General features: G+C 44.3%; 1 protein-coding gene across 4 annotated transcripts in view; it reads right to left on the bottom strand.

Annotated features, from left to right (window-relative positions):
- Positions 1-13330, bottom strand: part of MROH8 (maestro heat like repeat family member 8) — a 76732-nt gene that overhangs the window by 55276 nt on the left and 8126 nt on the right. For all 4 annotated transcript variants that reach the window (XR_652368.4, XR_652369.4, XR_652367.4 and 1 more), the window contains exons 4-7: positions 10356-10478; positions 2465-2544; positions 1300-1444; positions 283-378 (exon numbers count right to left, since the gene is read on the bottom strand). Coding sequence is in view for 1 of the 4 variants with exons in the window: in XM_003904775.5 (XP_003904824.2) it covers positions 283-378; positions 1300-1444; positions 2465-2544; positions 10356-10478 (444 nt within the window). In the remaining 3 variants the exon portion in view is untranslated. The remainder of the gene's footprint in view (positions 1-282; positions 379-1299; positions 1445-2464; positions 2545-10355; positions 10479-13330) is intronic.

The raw sequence follows: 13330 nt of genomic DNA on the forward strand, positions 1-13330 counted from the left end.
TTATTGAAGGTCATTTATTCAATATTCACAGTAATTATTATCTCCATGTAAATGTGAAGAAATGCAACTCTGAGCAAGCAAATTCCTTGCAGAATTTCTAGAGGGAGGACTTGTAACCGATGAATGGCAGAGTCAGCATTTGAACCCAAGTCTCTGACTCAAAGTTGATAGCTGATACTCTTTACTGTGCTGCCTCTTACATTGAATCCTTCCACATTTTCATCTCCCACTTTCACCAGTTAATAGGAACCATTTCCCATTCTCCCTTGATATCTTGTTTACCTTAATAATGGTGTCAAGATTTTCCAAATATGGGTCTTTTACCACCAAACTCTGGAGCATCTCAGAGAACGCCTGAAATGTCTGCCTGTAAAGACACTGAAAAGGCACAGGATCAGCAATGCTCCCGCCCCACGTGAAGTTCCCCTAGCATGGGACAGTTGGGAGGCTCTTCATGTGACCCTAAGACTTTACTCAAAGTTGCAGAACCAGTGTAAAGGCACTAGTAGATTGTTTGTGGCATGAGGTAAAAAGGAGTACATGTTCATTTCAAACGGACGCCTCGGCATTAGAGGGATCACAGCTGACTGAGTCTTAATGGCTTAGGGGTCATTAAGATTCTTTAAAGTTGGCTTGTGACTCTTTCTGATATCTTCAAACAGAGGGGAATAAAGTTCTCTTGGGTAACTGCTTGACCAACCAGTTTATTTGCCACTGAAGAAGAGATCAAGGCCTGCACGTACCCTGCCCTCTGCTTGAAAGTTTTCTCTCCAGACATACCCACACCTCTCTTCTTTCAATTATCACCCCATTATGAAGGCTTTGCCTGACCACCCATGTGCCTCCCAACCACAGGGCTCTTTATCCTACTCTTTCCCTGCTTTACATTTTCATAACACTTATTATCAGCTGACATCTTATATTTATGTATCAACAGTTTGTCTCTCTGCACTAGAATGTAAGCTCCGTGAGTGGGACTGGACTGCTGTATTCCTACTGCCTATCATAATTTTTGGCATATGATGATATATGGCATATTGTATGCTTAAATAAACATTAAGCATACAAGCGAGTGCTCCCACCTTATTTTAAAGCCAAAAAGAGGGAAAGAATAAAGGGAAAAGGAAAGAAAACAAAATGAAGGGTTGAAAGAAGCTATCTTCTAATTTAACCACCTATTTTATTTGCCAGATTTAGCTTATGGTTTTTGTCCAGTTTCAAAATATCAAATGCACTCTCCAAAGGCCAAGATCAGTTGACCCTGTGGATGGAAAGTTGCTAAAGCAAAGCATGAGTTACCTCTGTGTTGCAGGTCCCATTGGGCATGATTTCCTGTATCTGGGTGAGAGTCCTTACAGAGGGCAGAGTGATTATACTCTTGATGACAAGACTGAACAACTCAGCTCGATCTTCAGAGCCAAACAGCAAATGGACATCTTGGTAACTAAGAAAAGACAGTTTGGGAACAGCAAGCTGGGAAGAAGGTTTGATTTGATATTGATAAGCAGAGATCAACTAAAAAGGAAAGGGTAGACAGGCTGGTGTACTGTTCTGATGGGAGAGATAAATGGCATAGTTTGTCAGCCTGTTCAGATAAATCTCACAAAAGGTTAGAGGAAGAGTTTTCCCCCAAGAAGTTACTGGAGTAATATCCTTCCAGGCTTCCCTTCAGTTCAGCCACAGGGGGAAGCCTGCTACAGTCTAACGTAGTAAGCCACAATTTTCCAAAGCACATTCTGCTGAATGTTCATTTGGGGAATCATGGGTTGAATCTAGTTAAAGAACTTTTTAACCACAAGACTTCTCAGGGCCTTTGATCAGCTTAATCACTACCATATAACTCTGAGAGGTAAACAACAGGCAGCACTTCCAAGTTTCTTAGAAGTCGGAACTCTAATGTCATGAAACATATATGGGAGTAACTTCCCGCCAAATATACTTTGGACAAAACCGAACTCCAAAGAGATTCCAATAAAGTCTTTCAGATATGGATAGTAGCATATGTGAAATCAAAGTGCTTACTCAAAAACACAGATTTGGCTTCCTCTTTTCTATATGAACAGTTTTCAAAAGTTAAAAATATGGATCACGGCCAGGTGCAGTGGCTCACACCTGTAATCCCAGCACTTTTGGAAGCCGAGGCAGGTGGATCACTTGAGGTCAGGAATTTGAGACGAGCCTGGCCAACATGGTGAAACCCCATCTCTGCTAAAAATACAAAAATTAGCCAGGCATGGTAGTACACACCTGTAATCTCAGCTACTCGGGAGGCTGAGTGAGGCAGGAGAACTGCTTGAACCCAGGAGGCAGAGGTTGCAGTGACTCAAGATCGTGCCACTGCACTCTAGCCTGGGGGACAGAGAGAGACTCCAGTTAAAAAAAAAAAAAAGGGTCATGTCAGTTGGACCTGGCATTGGCCCTGAGTGGAACCAAGATGCCTGTGTAAGGGGCATGTGGGCATCACCTGAGATCAGCGATGGTGACAAAGACCTCCTGGCGCACGAGACTGGACAGAGAATGCGGGCGCTCCTCTTGTACCAGTACCTGCAGTGAGAGTTGAGAAAGTACCCATTCATTAGGCCAGCGATGATCAGAGAGTGGGTGGCCAGCAAGAACCACAACAGGTCCTTCAGCCAGCCCTGCTCTTAGGCCCCAGATGCCTGGCAGCAGGACAGTGACAGGGATAGGGGTTTATTCTCTTGAGCCAGACCCCAGACCCTGGCTCTGCCTCTTACCAGCTGTTTGAGCTGACACAAATTATTTAACCTCCTTGTGCCTCAGTTTGCTCATCTGTAAAACCAGAAAACAGTAATACTTACCTCCATGGGGTGGTTGTGAGTACTCACTGAGCAAATTCATGACACCCAGCAGCCCTGTGTAATTGTTAGTGTCTGTTATTCGTTCTTTTTATCACCAGGGATTATTTCTAGTTTAGGCATTCTAACTCCTCCTCCACTAAACCAGCCATCTCTCTACAATCACGTCTAATATTCTGAGTTACTTGTCCTGGAAAAAGAACAACTTTCCAAATTACAAACTGGCAGAGGGAAAGCTGCCTTGCTGTGCTGGAGTGATAAGCAGGGGCTTTGGAGTGGGACAGTCCCTGGGCTGCGCACTGGCTCTGCCGCTCACTCACTGTGTGAGCCGGAATGTGTCGTTTAATTCCCTGTGCCTGAGTTGCCTTATCTGTACAGAGAAAATGAGCTCATGTAAATGACTGTAGCTGACCGGACGCAGTGGCTCATGCCTGTAATCCTAGCACTTTGGGAGGCTGAGGAGGGTGGATCACCTGAGGTCAGGAGTTCGAAAGCAGGTGCCTACAATCCCAGCTACTCGGGAGGCTGAGGTAGGAGAATCGCTGGAACCCGGGAGGTGGAGGTTCCAGTGAGCCGAAGTCACACCACTGCACTCCAGCCTGGGTGAAAGAGTGAAACTCTGTCTCAAAAAAAAAAAAAAGACTGTAGCAGAAGCCTTGCTGGACTGTCCACCAGGCCCCTCTGGGAACTGTCCCCAACCCATAGAAATGGGCACCTCAAAGTTACGTGTCTGCTAGGTCGTTCTGTCCCACTGGCCACAGCTCATCTGTCCCAGAGTAGACACCAAGGTCTATTAGACTCTTTCTGGAATCTGGAACTGGGACACAGAGCTTCAATCTCAGTCTGGATGGTCTTCTAAAGGAAAAAATTTAAAATTTGGAAGCACTGGTCCCTATGGATAAGGCAACTGAGAGGGCCAATTTTGGGGAGAAAAGATGGAGGAGAGGGAGACGGGGTGGGGGCAGGGGGAGAGAGGGGGAGAGAGAGGGAGAGAGAGAGAGAGAAGAGAGAGAGAGAGAGAGGAGAAATGGAAATTCATACAAAGGAGCAAAAACAAGAGATTGAAAGTTCTCCTTGAGTATGTGGAAGCTATTTATTTTCTAGATTCATTCCCTTCCTGGGTCAGGCTGCTCCTCCTGTCAAGGTGTTCTGGGAAACCCTCAGTGATCCTTAGAACAAATCTCACCTTTTGCGCTTCAGCTGCTTCTAGAGGATTTCTCTTACCTGCAACCAAAAAGATCTCACTAGGAACTTAGGATGCAGGCCAGGCACGGTGGATCATGCCTGTAATCCAAGCACTTTGGGAGGCTGAGGCAAGTGGATCACCTGAGGTCAGGAGTTCGAGATCAGCCTGGCCAACATGGTGAAACCCCGTCTCATCTTAAAGTACAAAAATTAGCCAGGCATAGTGGTGTGTGCCTGTAGTCCCAGCTACTAGGGAGGCTGAGGCAGAAGAATCACTCGAACTCGGGAGGCAGAGGTTGCAGTGAGCCGAGATGGTGCCATTGTACTCCAGCCTGGGCAACGAGAGTGAAACTCCATCTCAAAAACAGCAAAAAAACTTAGGATGCAGTAAGTGCTCAATAAACACTACAAGGTTCCCTTTCTGAGTTTTTCTCCTCTTACTTTCCAGCTCTGGTCTGACTCCGATCTTGCTGGTGGGCTGCTGCTTTCTTTCCTTTTTTCCTCAAGGAGCGCATTTATTCTTGTGGCTTTATAGTCTGGAAGGGACGAAGCCTAAGACTCTGTCTTCAGCCCTGACAGCTCTCCCAGGGCTCTACTCGACTGCATCCGGTTATCTCAAGGGCACAGCCACTAACATCCCCAGAATTTTGGCATTAAAGTCAGTTCACTGTGGTCCCCGTGCAAAGAACACAGCTTCCTGTCCTATAATAGTTGTCAATTGTTCCCTTTTCCCAGGGCTCACTAAAAAGGTGATTTATGCTTTTTTTCTTTTGTTCAAGCCCTACATCCCATTAGTTATAGCATCAGCCATCCCCTGCTCTGCACGGTTTCTGTGACTCTCCATTCCTGGAGCCATACACCTTCATGTGGATGAAAGCAGCATCTCTTAGCTGAAGCCCCAGGCTTGCAATCCCCTCTGACTTCAATTGACTTGATCCACTTCTGCCAGAATCATCTTTTCTTTATTTAATCAGTTGGATATTGAAGGTTTATTATTTGTTCACAGTTATGCTAGCCTCTACAGGGAATTCAGAAGTGAGAGGGTATTTTTTGTTAGTAGAGTATGTGTGTAGCAGGAACTTCCTGGGTGACTGCCCAGATCACAGCAATCACCCCTTCTCCCTGGGAATGCCTCCAAAACGCAGGGTGGGACACCCAGAACTCATATCATTACTACATGATCTTTTCCCCCGGCAAACCTTATTGATGCAGGGTGGGGAACAGACCAGTCTGGGTCAATCAGATTTTCTCTTGCAGAATTTGGAATCTTACAGTCACAGGCACAAAGCAGGAGTTGCTACAGGGTTGAGTCATGGTGATGGTAGCAAAGCCCCTGCCTCTGAGACCTCTGGAGCTGTCCCGGAGCTTACTTTTCTGGAGACTTGTTTAAACCTCTTTCTTAGAGTCTAAGAGAGATATCCCAGCATCTTTTTTTTGTAAATTACTTGAGCCAGAGGTGATTTTTGTTTCTTGCCTGAAGAATCCTAACTAATCCAAACAAAATCAGAAGTTTTGTCTCAAAGGTCTTTTTTTGTTGTTGTTGTTTGTTTGTTTTTTGTGAGACAGAGTCTGGCTCTGTCGCCCAGGCTGGAGTGCAATGGTGTGATCTTGGCTTACTGCAACCTCCGCCTCCCAAGTTCAAGCGATTCTCCTGCCTCAGCCTCCTGAGTAGCTGGGACTACAGGTGCCTACCACCGTGCCTGGTTAATTTTTGTATTTTCAGTAGAGATGGGGTTTCACCATGTTGGTCAAGCTGGTCTCAAACTCCTGACATCAGGTGATCCTCCCACCTCAGCCTCCCAAAATGCTGGGATTACAGACGTGAGCCACTGTGCCCTTTTGTTAAGGTCTTAACACAAGTTGAGTGATCCACCTGGACTAATTTCACCCTAATCCTGCTGTCACTTTATATCCCAGTTGCCACAGCCTGCCTCCCTTCCCTTTCCTTCCTTCCTTTCTCTTTTTCTTTTTTTCTTTTCTTTCTTCTTTCTTTTCTTTCTCTTTTTCTTTCTTTCCTTTGTCTTTTTCTTTCTCTTCTTCCTCTTTCCTTTCTTTCTTTCTCTTTCCTCTTTCTCTCCTTCCTTCCTTCATCTTTTTCTTTCCTTTTTCTTTCTTTCTCTCCTTCCTTCCTTTCCCCTTTGTTCCTACCTTCCCTCCTTCCCTCTTCTTTCTCCCTTTCCCTTCCCTTCCCTCCCTCCCTCCTTCTCTCTCCCTCTTTTTCTCTCCCTCCCTCCTCCTTCTCTCCCTCTCTCTGTCTCCCTTTCCCTCTCTCTCTCTCTTTCTTTAAAGATGGAGGTCTTACTGCTGGAGTGCACTAGCTATTCATAAGCACGATCATAGCTCACTACAGCCTCCAACTTCTGGGCTCAAGCGTTCCTCCTGCCTCAGCCTCCAGAGTGACTGGGACTACAGGCAGGTGCTACCACACCCAGGCTCTTTTTATTTTTCATGAAAGTTCTCAACATTATATACTGTATATATTGTATATTTTTATATTATATTACATATCGTATATATTTTACAATATACAATAAACTGTACATATTTAAAGCATACAGTTTGATGATTCTTGATACATGTATATATCCACGAAACCATCACCATCCTCAAGAGAATGAACATTTCTATCATTCCCAAAAGTTTCTTTGTGCTACTCTGTAATTCCTTGCTCCTTCTCCTCCTCATTCAACCTCCACCTCTAGGTTACCGCTGCTCTGCTGTCACTATAGATGCGTTGGCATCTTCTCAAATTTCATATAAATAGAATCAAGCAGTATATCCTCTTTTTAAAATGTTTGGCTTCTTTCACTCAGCATAACTATTTTGAGATTGTTCCAAGTTGTAGCATATTTCCATAGTTCCTTTTTATTCTCAAGTAGTATTCCATTATATGGATATACAATACCACAATTTGTTTATCCATTCACCTGCTAATGAACACTTGGGTTTCTTCTAGGGTTTGGCTTTTACATATAGAGCTGCTGTGAACATTTGTGCATACATCTTTGTGTGGACATATGCTTCGTTTTACCTAGGAGTGAAATTGCTGGGTCATATGGTAAGTATATGTTTCACTTTTTAAGAAACTGCCAAATTGTTTTCCAAAGTGGTTGTGTCATTTCACATTCCTGGCAGCAACGTATGAGAATTTTAGTTGCTTCATATCCTTGCCAATATTTGGTATTGCCTTTCTTCTTTATTTTAGCCATTTTAGTAGGTGTATAGTTGAAGCTTACTGTTGTTTTAGTTTGCCTTTCCCTAATCACAATGATCAGCATCTTTTCACGTGCTTATTTAGAAATTTTTGGTGAACTCATGCCTGTCATCCCAGCACTTTGATAGGCTGAGGCAGGCAGATCACCTGAGGTCAGGAGTTCAAGACCAGCCTGGGCTGGTCTCTACTGTGAAACCCTGTCTCTAATAAAACTGCACAAAATTAGCTGGGTATAGTGGCAGGTGCCTGTAATCCCAGCTACTTGGGAGGCTGAGGCAGGAGAATCACTTGAACCCGGGATGCAGAGGTTGCAGTAACCCCAGCTACTTCGGAGGCTGAGGCAGGAGAATCACTTGAACCCGGGATGCGGAGGTTGCAGTAACCCGAAATTGTGCCACTGCACTCCAGTCTGAGTGACAGAATGAGATTCCGTCTCAGAAAAACAAAAAAAACCAAAAAAACAAAAAAGAAAAATATTTGGTGAAGTGCCATAACAATTTTTTTCCCCTTCCTTCCACTTTCTGTTGTTGGTTTCCCGGGCTTTTTTTCATTTGGATACTTGGAGCCATGCACTGGTTTGGGTCACGAGCACTGGTAAATGCCTTAAAGTTTTCTTTCTCTATAATGACCCTGGCTTTTTCCTCCTTGTCGGTTCCTCAGCAGAACTGCTTCTCCTCTTGGGCACTTCTCCCCTTGGTTGCTGGGAGCTGTGCTTTTTCAGCACCCCCGTGTGGGCCTGTGGGGACTTTGTAGACTTATGCAATGCTGTAGTGATCCATGCAATTTTCTCATGGATACTAGCTACCTTTAACTCTTCTAGGCTGAATCCCTTGCCAGTCTATACTTTGGTTGACATCTGATGCAGGCATTTTATTACTGGGTAGACAGATTCAAATGCAGAATTCAGTGTGCAATTCAGTGCATTGTTGCTGTTGAGACTTGTATTTGTGGATTTTATGGACCGGCTGGTTGAACCATGTGGCAACCTATTGTTGCCAAGTCTGGTGAAAATAGAGCTCTAGAAACATGCCACTCTGGCTGGGTCCTATGATCCTGCAGTTGCCTATATCCCTTTTCCCAAGGAGTACAGCCAAGTAGAAAGCTGCATTTGGTTTTTGTTTTGTTTTGTTTCTTAAGATGGGGTGTCACTCTGTCACCCAGGCTGGAGTAGAGTGGCATGATCTCGGCTCACTACAACCTCTGTCTCCTGGACTCAGCTGATCCTCCCACCTTAGCCTTCCAAGTAGCTGGGACTACAGACATGCACCACCACACCTGGCTAATTTTTGTATTTTTTTTTAGAGATTGAGTTTTACCACATTGCCCAAACTGGTCTCAAACTGTTTGTTTGTTTGTTTCTTTTTTTCTCTCTTTTTTGAGACAGAATCTCGCTCTGTTGCCCAGGCTGGAGTGCCGTGGTGTCATCTCAGCTCACTGCAACCTCCACCTCCCAGGTTCAAGCGATTCTCCTGTCTCAGGAGAAGCTGAGATTACAGGCGCCTGCCACCATGCCTGGCTATTTTTTGTATTTTTAGTAGAGACAGGGTTTCACCGTGTTGGCCAGGCTGCTCTCAAACTCCTCACCTCAAGTGATTCGCCCACCTTGGCCTCCCAGAGTGCTGGAATTACATGCATGAGCTGCCGCGTTTTATTGTTAAGTCTGTATTCTATCATTCTGTTCTTCTTCTTTTTTTTTTTTTTTTTTTAGACGGAATCTCACTCTGTTGCCCAGGCTGGAGTGCAGTGGCTGGATCTCAGCTCACTGCAAGCTCCGCCTCCCGGGTTTATGCCATTCTCCTGCCTCAGCCTCCCGAGTAGCTGGGACTACAGGCGCCCACTACCTCGCCCGGCTAGTTTTTTTGTACTTTTTAGTAGAGACGGGATTTCACTGTGTTAGCCAGGATGGTCTCGATCTCCTGACCTCGTGATCCACCTGTCTCAGCCTCCCAAAGCGCTGGGCTTGAGCCACCGCGCCCGGCCCATCCTGTTCTTCTTAATGTATTATTTGGAATAGTTCTCAACCTATTTACTTTTTGAAGTGTAGCTACTTACAGATGGATCCTAAACCCTTCAAGGGCAAGGATTAAGGTTTCCAGGAAATGTGTAACCTTTATCAAAGCACCACAGTGTGCTTAATAACTGTCCATTACTTAAAACTGTTAGCTGGTTAGCCTTGAATTATAAAAGCTATCAGTCTAATCAGCCTTATAAATCTGTGATATGAGAAAGAACTACTCATATTCCTGGAATATGTAAGAAACTTCAACATCAGAATTTTAAAGCTTTAGAGAAACTGAAGGAGACATTTCACAGACGAGAAAACTAAAGCATCAAGAAGTACTTGCTTGAATGCATCAGCTCCTTTGCAAAGCCCTTCTGGATCCTTTGACATGGAACTGACCACTCACTATCTCCTCTGTGACCCCCATATGCCCATTTAAACTTGTCACAGTCCCTGTGACATTTTATTATACTTTGCTTAGCTGCATAAATAGGGATTTTGTCTTCTTTGTCTTTGTAGCCCAAATTCCCAAGACAGTTCCTGGAACTGTCAGGCACTTAATGAGTGAATGAACGGATGAGTTGGTGGCAGAGTGTGGCTGGAGTAAGTACAAACAGCAGAAAATACGATAACAATAATACAGTCATGTTTCTTAAATGCATCATGTGTGTTAGGTACCAAGGTACATGGCTTATATTTATTTTGAATTTAATGGTCACAATAGCTCTATGAAGTAGATATAGCTATTCTTGTTTTATAGATGAGGAAACTGAGGCATTGAGAAGTAAAGTAATTTCCTACAGTTTCACAGTTATAAAGAGGCAGGGCTGCCAGCCGAACCTAGGCATTTGATTATGGGGACTGTCTGGGAACTACTGCTTGATTCATGAGAATGTAGCATTGGCCTTGCTGAGAAATTCAAATGCTGTTGCTGTCCTTTCTACTCTTCTTTTAATTGATTTTCAAGGGTGATTACATGTGTGGGGTAGCCATGAATACTGCTCCTCCATGTGGAGATACTGATACGAGAAGAGTTCAAGTGAATTGATAACATAGGTGAAGCCACTAAACAAATGCTTCGGCCAAGTCACTGAATTTATGTGATCCCAGTCATTTGTGATAAGGTCATAATACTTACATTTAAGGTATGCACAATGTCTGCTATATGGCTGTGAATGAATGATTCTGTGGTTTCATCATAAGGTAAAGCTCGGCTGAGAGAAGACAGAGATCCTAGGAATGTCAGCTTTTCAAGTTCACCCTGAATTTGTGGAAAAATGATAAAAATATAATTATATGTTATAATCTTATTTGAATAACTGTGAAGAGCTTTTGAAAAGTTTCTTGGAATGCTTTAAATATCTGACATCTCTTTCAATCCAATATTAGTCTTTTATTACAAGGAATGAGTAAATTATGGAAGATGTCGGTGAAATTCCTTGTCTACTGGCCCTGCCTTGCTTTGGTACCTCAGCTCTCCTCTCAGCTTCTTGTTCCATCCTGGCTCTCCCCACTCTTAGTCTTTGCTTTCTACCTGCCTGTCCTGGGTAGTGCTGCCTGATTAAGCTTCCTAGGCTGGGCACAGTGGCTCATGCCTGTAATCCCAACATTTTGGGAGGCCAAGGTGGACAGATCACTTGAAGTCAGGAGTTCCAGACCAGAGTGGCCAACATGGTGAAATCCTGTCTTTACTAAAAATACAAAACAGGAGCCAGGCATGGTGGCACGTGCCTGTAGTCCCAGCTACTCGGGAGGCTAAGGCACGAGAATCACTTGAACCCGGGAAGCGGAGGTTGCAGTGAGCTGAGACAACGCCAGTGCACTCCAGCCTGGGTGACAGAGTGAGACTCCGCCTCGAAAACAAAAAAGCTTCCTAAAAGTGACCTCTCTGATTCTGTTACTTCTAGTTCTTTCGATATCATTAAAAATTCATTATTTTGCCTTTAAAATTTCCTATTAAAATCCAAGTTCTGATTGGAAGAATAAAATCTCTGAGTACTAACATTCTCTTTTTCTTTTTTCTTTTATTATTATTTTTTAAAGACAGGGTCTTGCTCTGTTGCCCAGGCTGGAGTGCAGTGGTGTGATCTCAGCTCACTGCAGCCTCAACCTCCTGGGCTCAAGCAATCCTCCCGCCTCAGCCTCCCAAGTAGCTAGGACCACAGGCACGCACCACCACGTCCAGCTAATCATTTGTATTATGTTGCCCAGGCTGGTCTCAAACTCCTGAGTTCAAGTGACCCGCCTGCCTTGGCCTCCCAAAGTGCCGGGATGACAGGTGTGAACCACCACGCCTGGCCTCTTTTTCTCTTTTTTTTTTGAGATGGAGTCATGCTCTATCACCCAGGCTGCAGTGCAGTGGTGTGCCTGGGTTCAAATGATTCTCCTGCAGCAGCCTCCCAAGTAGCTGGGATTATAGGCATGTGCTACCATACCCAGCTAATTTTTGTATTTTTAGTAGAAATGGGGTTTTACCATCTTGGCCAGGATGGTCTCGAACTCCTGACCTCAGATGATCTGCCTGCCTCGGCTTCCCAAAGTACTGGGATTAGAGGTGTGAGCCACTGCACCCGGCCTCTTTTTCTAATTATTTATATAAAACCTATTTATCGTAGAACCTTTTTTTTTTTTTTTTTTAAGACAGGGTCTCACTCTGTCATCCAGGCTGGAGTGCAGTGGCAAGATCACCGCTCACTGCAGTCTACATCTCCTGGGCTCATGGGATCCTTGTACTTCAGCCTCCCGAGTAGTTGGGACTACAGGTGCACTTGAACCTGGGAGATGGAGGTTGCGGTGAGCCAAAATGTGCCACTGCACTATAGCTTGGGCAACAGAGCAAGACTCTGTCTCAAAAAAGAAAAAAAAATCTCTATATATCTTAAGACTTGGAGAATGCGTTTGCTCCTGAAGCAGGGTCCAGTGTCCTTTCTCTTTTTTCTTTTGAGACAGAGTCTCACCCTGTTGCCCAGGCTGGAGTGCAATGGCATCATCTCGGCTCACTGCAACCTCCGCCTCCCAGGTTCAAGCTATTCTCCTGTCTCAGCCTGCCGAGTAGCTGGGATTACAGGCGCCCGCCACCACGCCCGGCTAATTTTTTGTATCTTTAGTAGAGATGGGGGTTTCACCATGTTAGCCAGGCTGGTGTTGAACTCCTGATCTCGTGATCCGCCCGCCTTGGCCTACCAAAGTGCTGGGATTACAGGCGTGAGCCACTGCGACTGGCTGGTCCAGTGTCCTTTCTAAGTGTATCTACAAACCACATGAATAAATTGCTATCATGGCACTTGCGATCCTCCAACATAATGACCTTTGTATTAATCTATTTCCCTGATTGACTGTGGAATCAGCTCAAGGCAGGGAATGGGCTTTTTTTGTTTCGATTCACTGCAGCGATCCAAGCCCTTCATTAACTACAAAGAAATCGAAAGAAAACCATGCTGATATGAAGTATGATGATTAGCTGAAGTCAAAAGTGAAGGCCAACATGCTGACTTTAAATGTTTTACTTTTATTTTTCATTGGTATTCTACATAAAGAAAATGTACAGGTCGGTGGATTTTCACAAACCAAAAAACACCCTGTAGCCAGCAACAGATTATTACCAGCATTACTGAAGTCTTCCTCATCCTCCTTCCAGCGGAGCCTCTGTGTGTATGTGTGTTTCTTTTGTGTGTGTGTGTGTGTGTGTGTGTGTGTTGGTAAATTGACAAACTATGGTTGTATATATTTATGTGGTACAAAGTGATAACACGATTTTTAAAAAAGTATCATACAGTAAAACTGATTTTGGTGGGGAGCACATGGTTCCATGTGTTATAACACACACATACACATGTGTAACCATCACCACAATCAGGATACGGAACAGTTCCACCATCCCCTAAATTTCCCTCCTGCTATCCCTTTTTAGTCACACCCTCTCCCCACCCTAATTCCTAGGAATCACTGATCTGTTCTCCATCACTATGGTTTTGTCTTTTCAAGAATGTCACACAACTGGAATCACACAGTCTATAACCTTTTCTGATTGGTTTCTTTCACTCAACACAATGCCTCTGCGATTTATCTCTGCTGTTGTATCAATAGTTCCCTCCTTTTATTGCTGAATAGTAT

The sequence above is a fragment of the Papio anubis genome, chromosome 16, assembly GCF_008728515.1.
Source record: "Papio anubis isolate 15944 chromosome 16, Panubis1.0, whole genome shotgun sequence".
Lineage (NCBI taxonomy): Eukaryota > Metazoa > Chordata > Mammalia > Primates > Cercopithecidae > Papio > Papio anubis.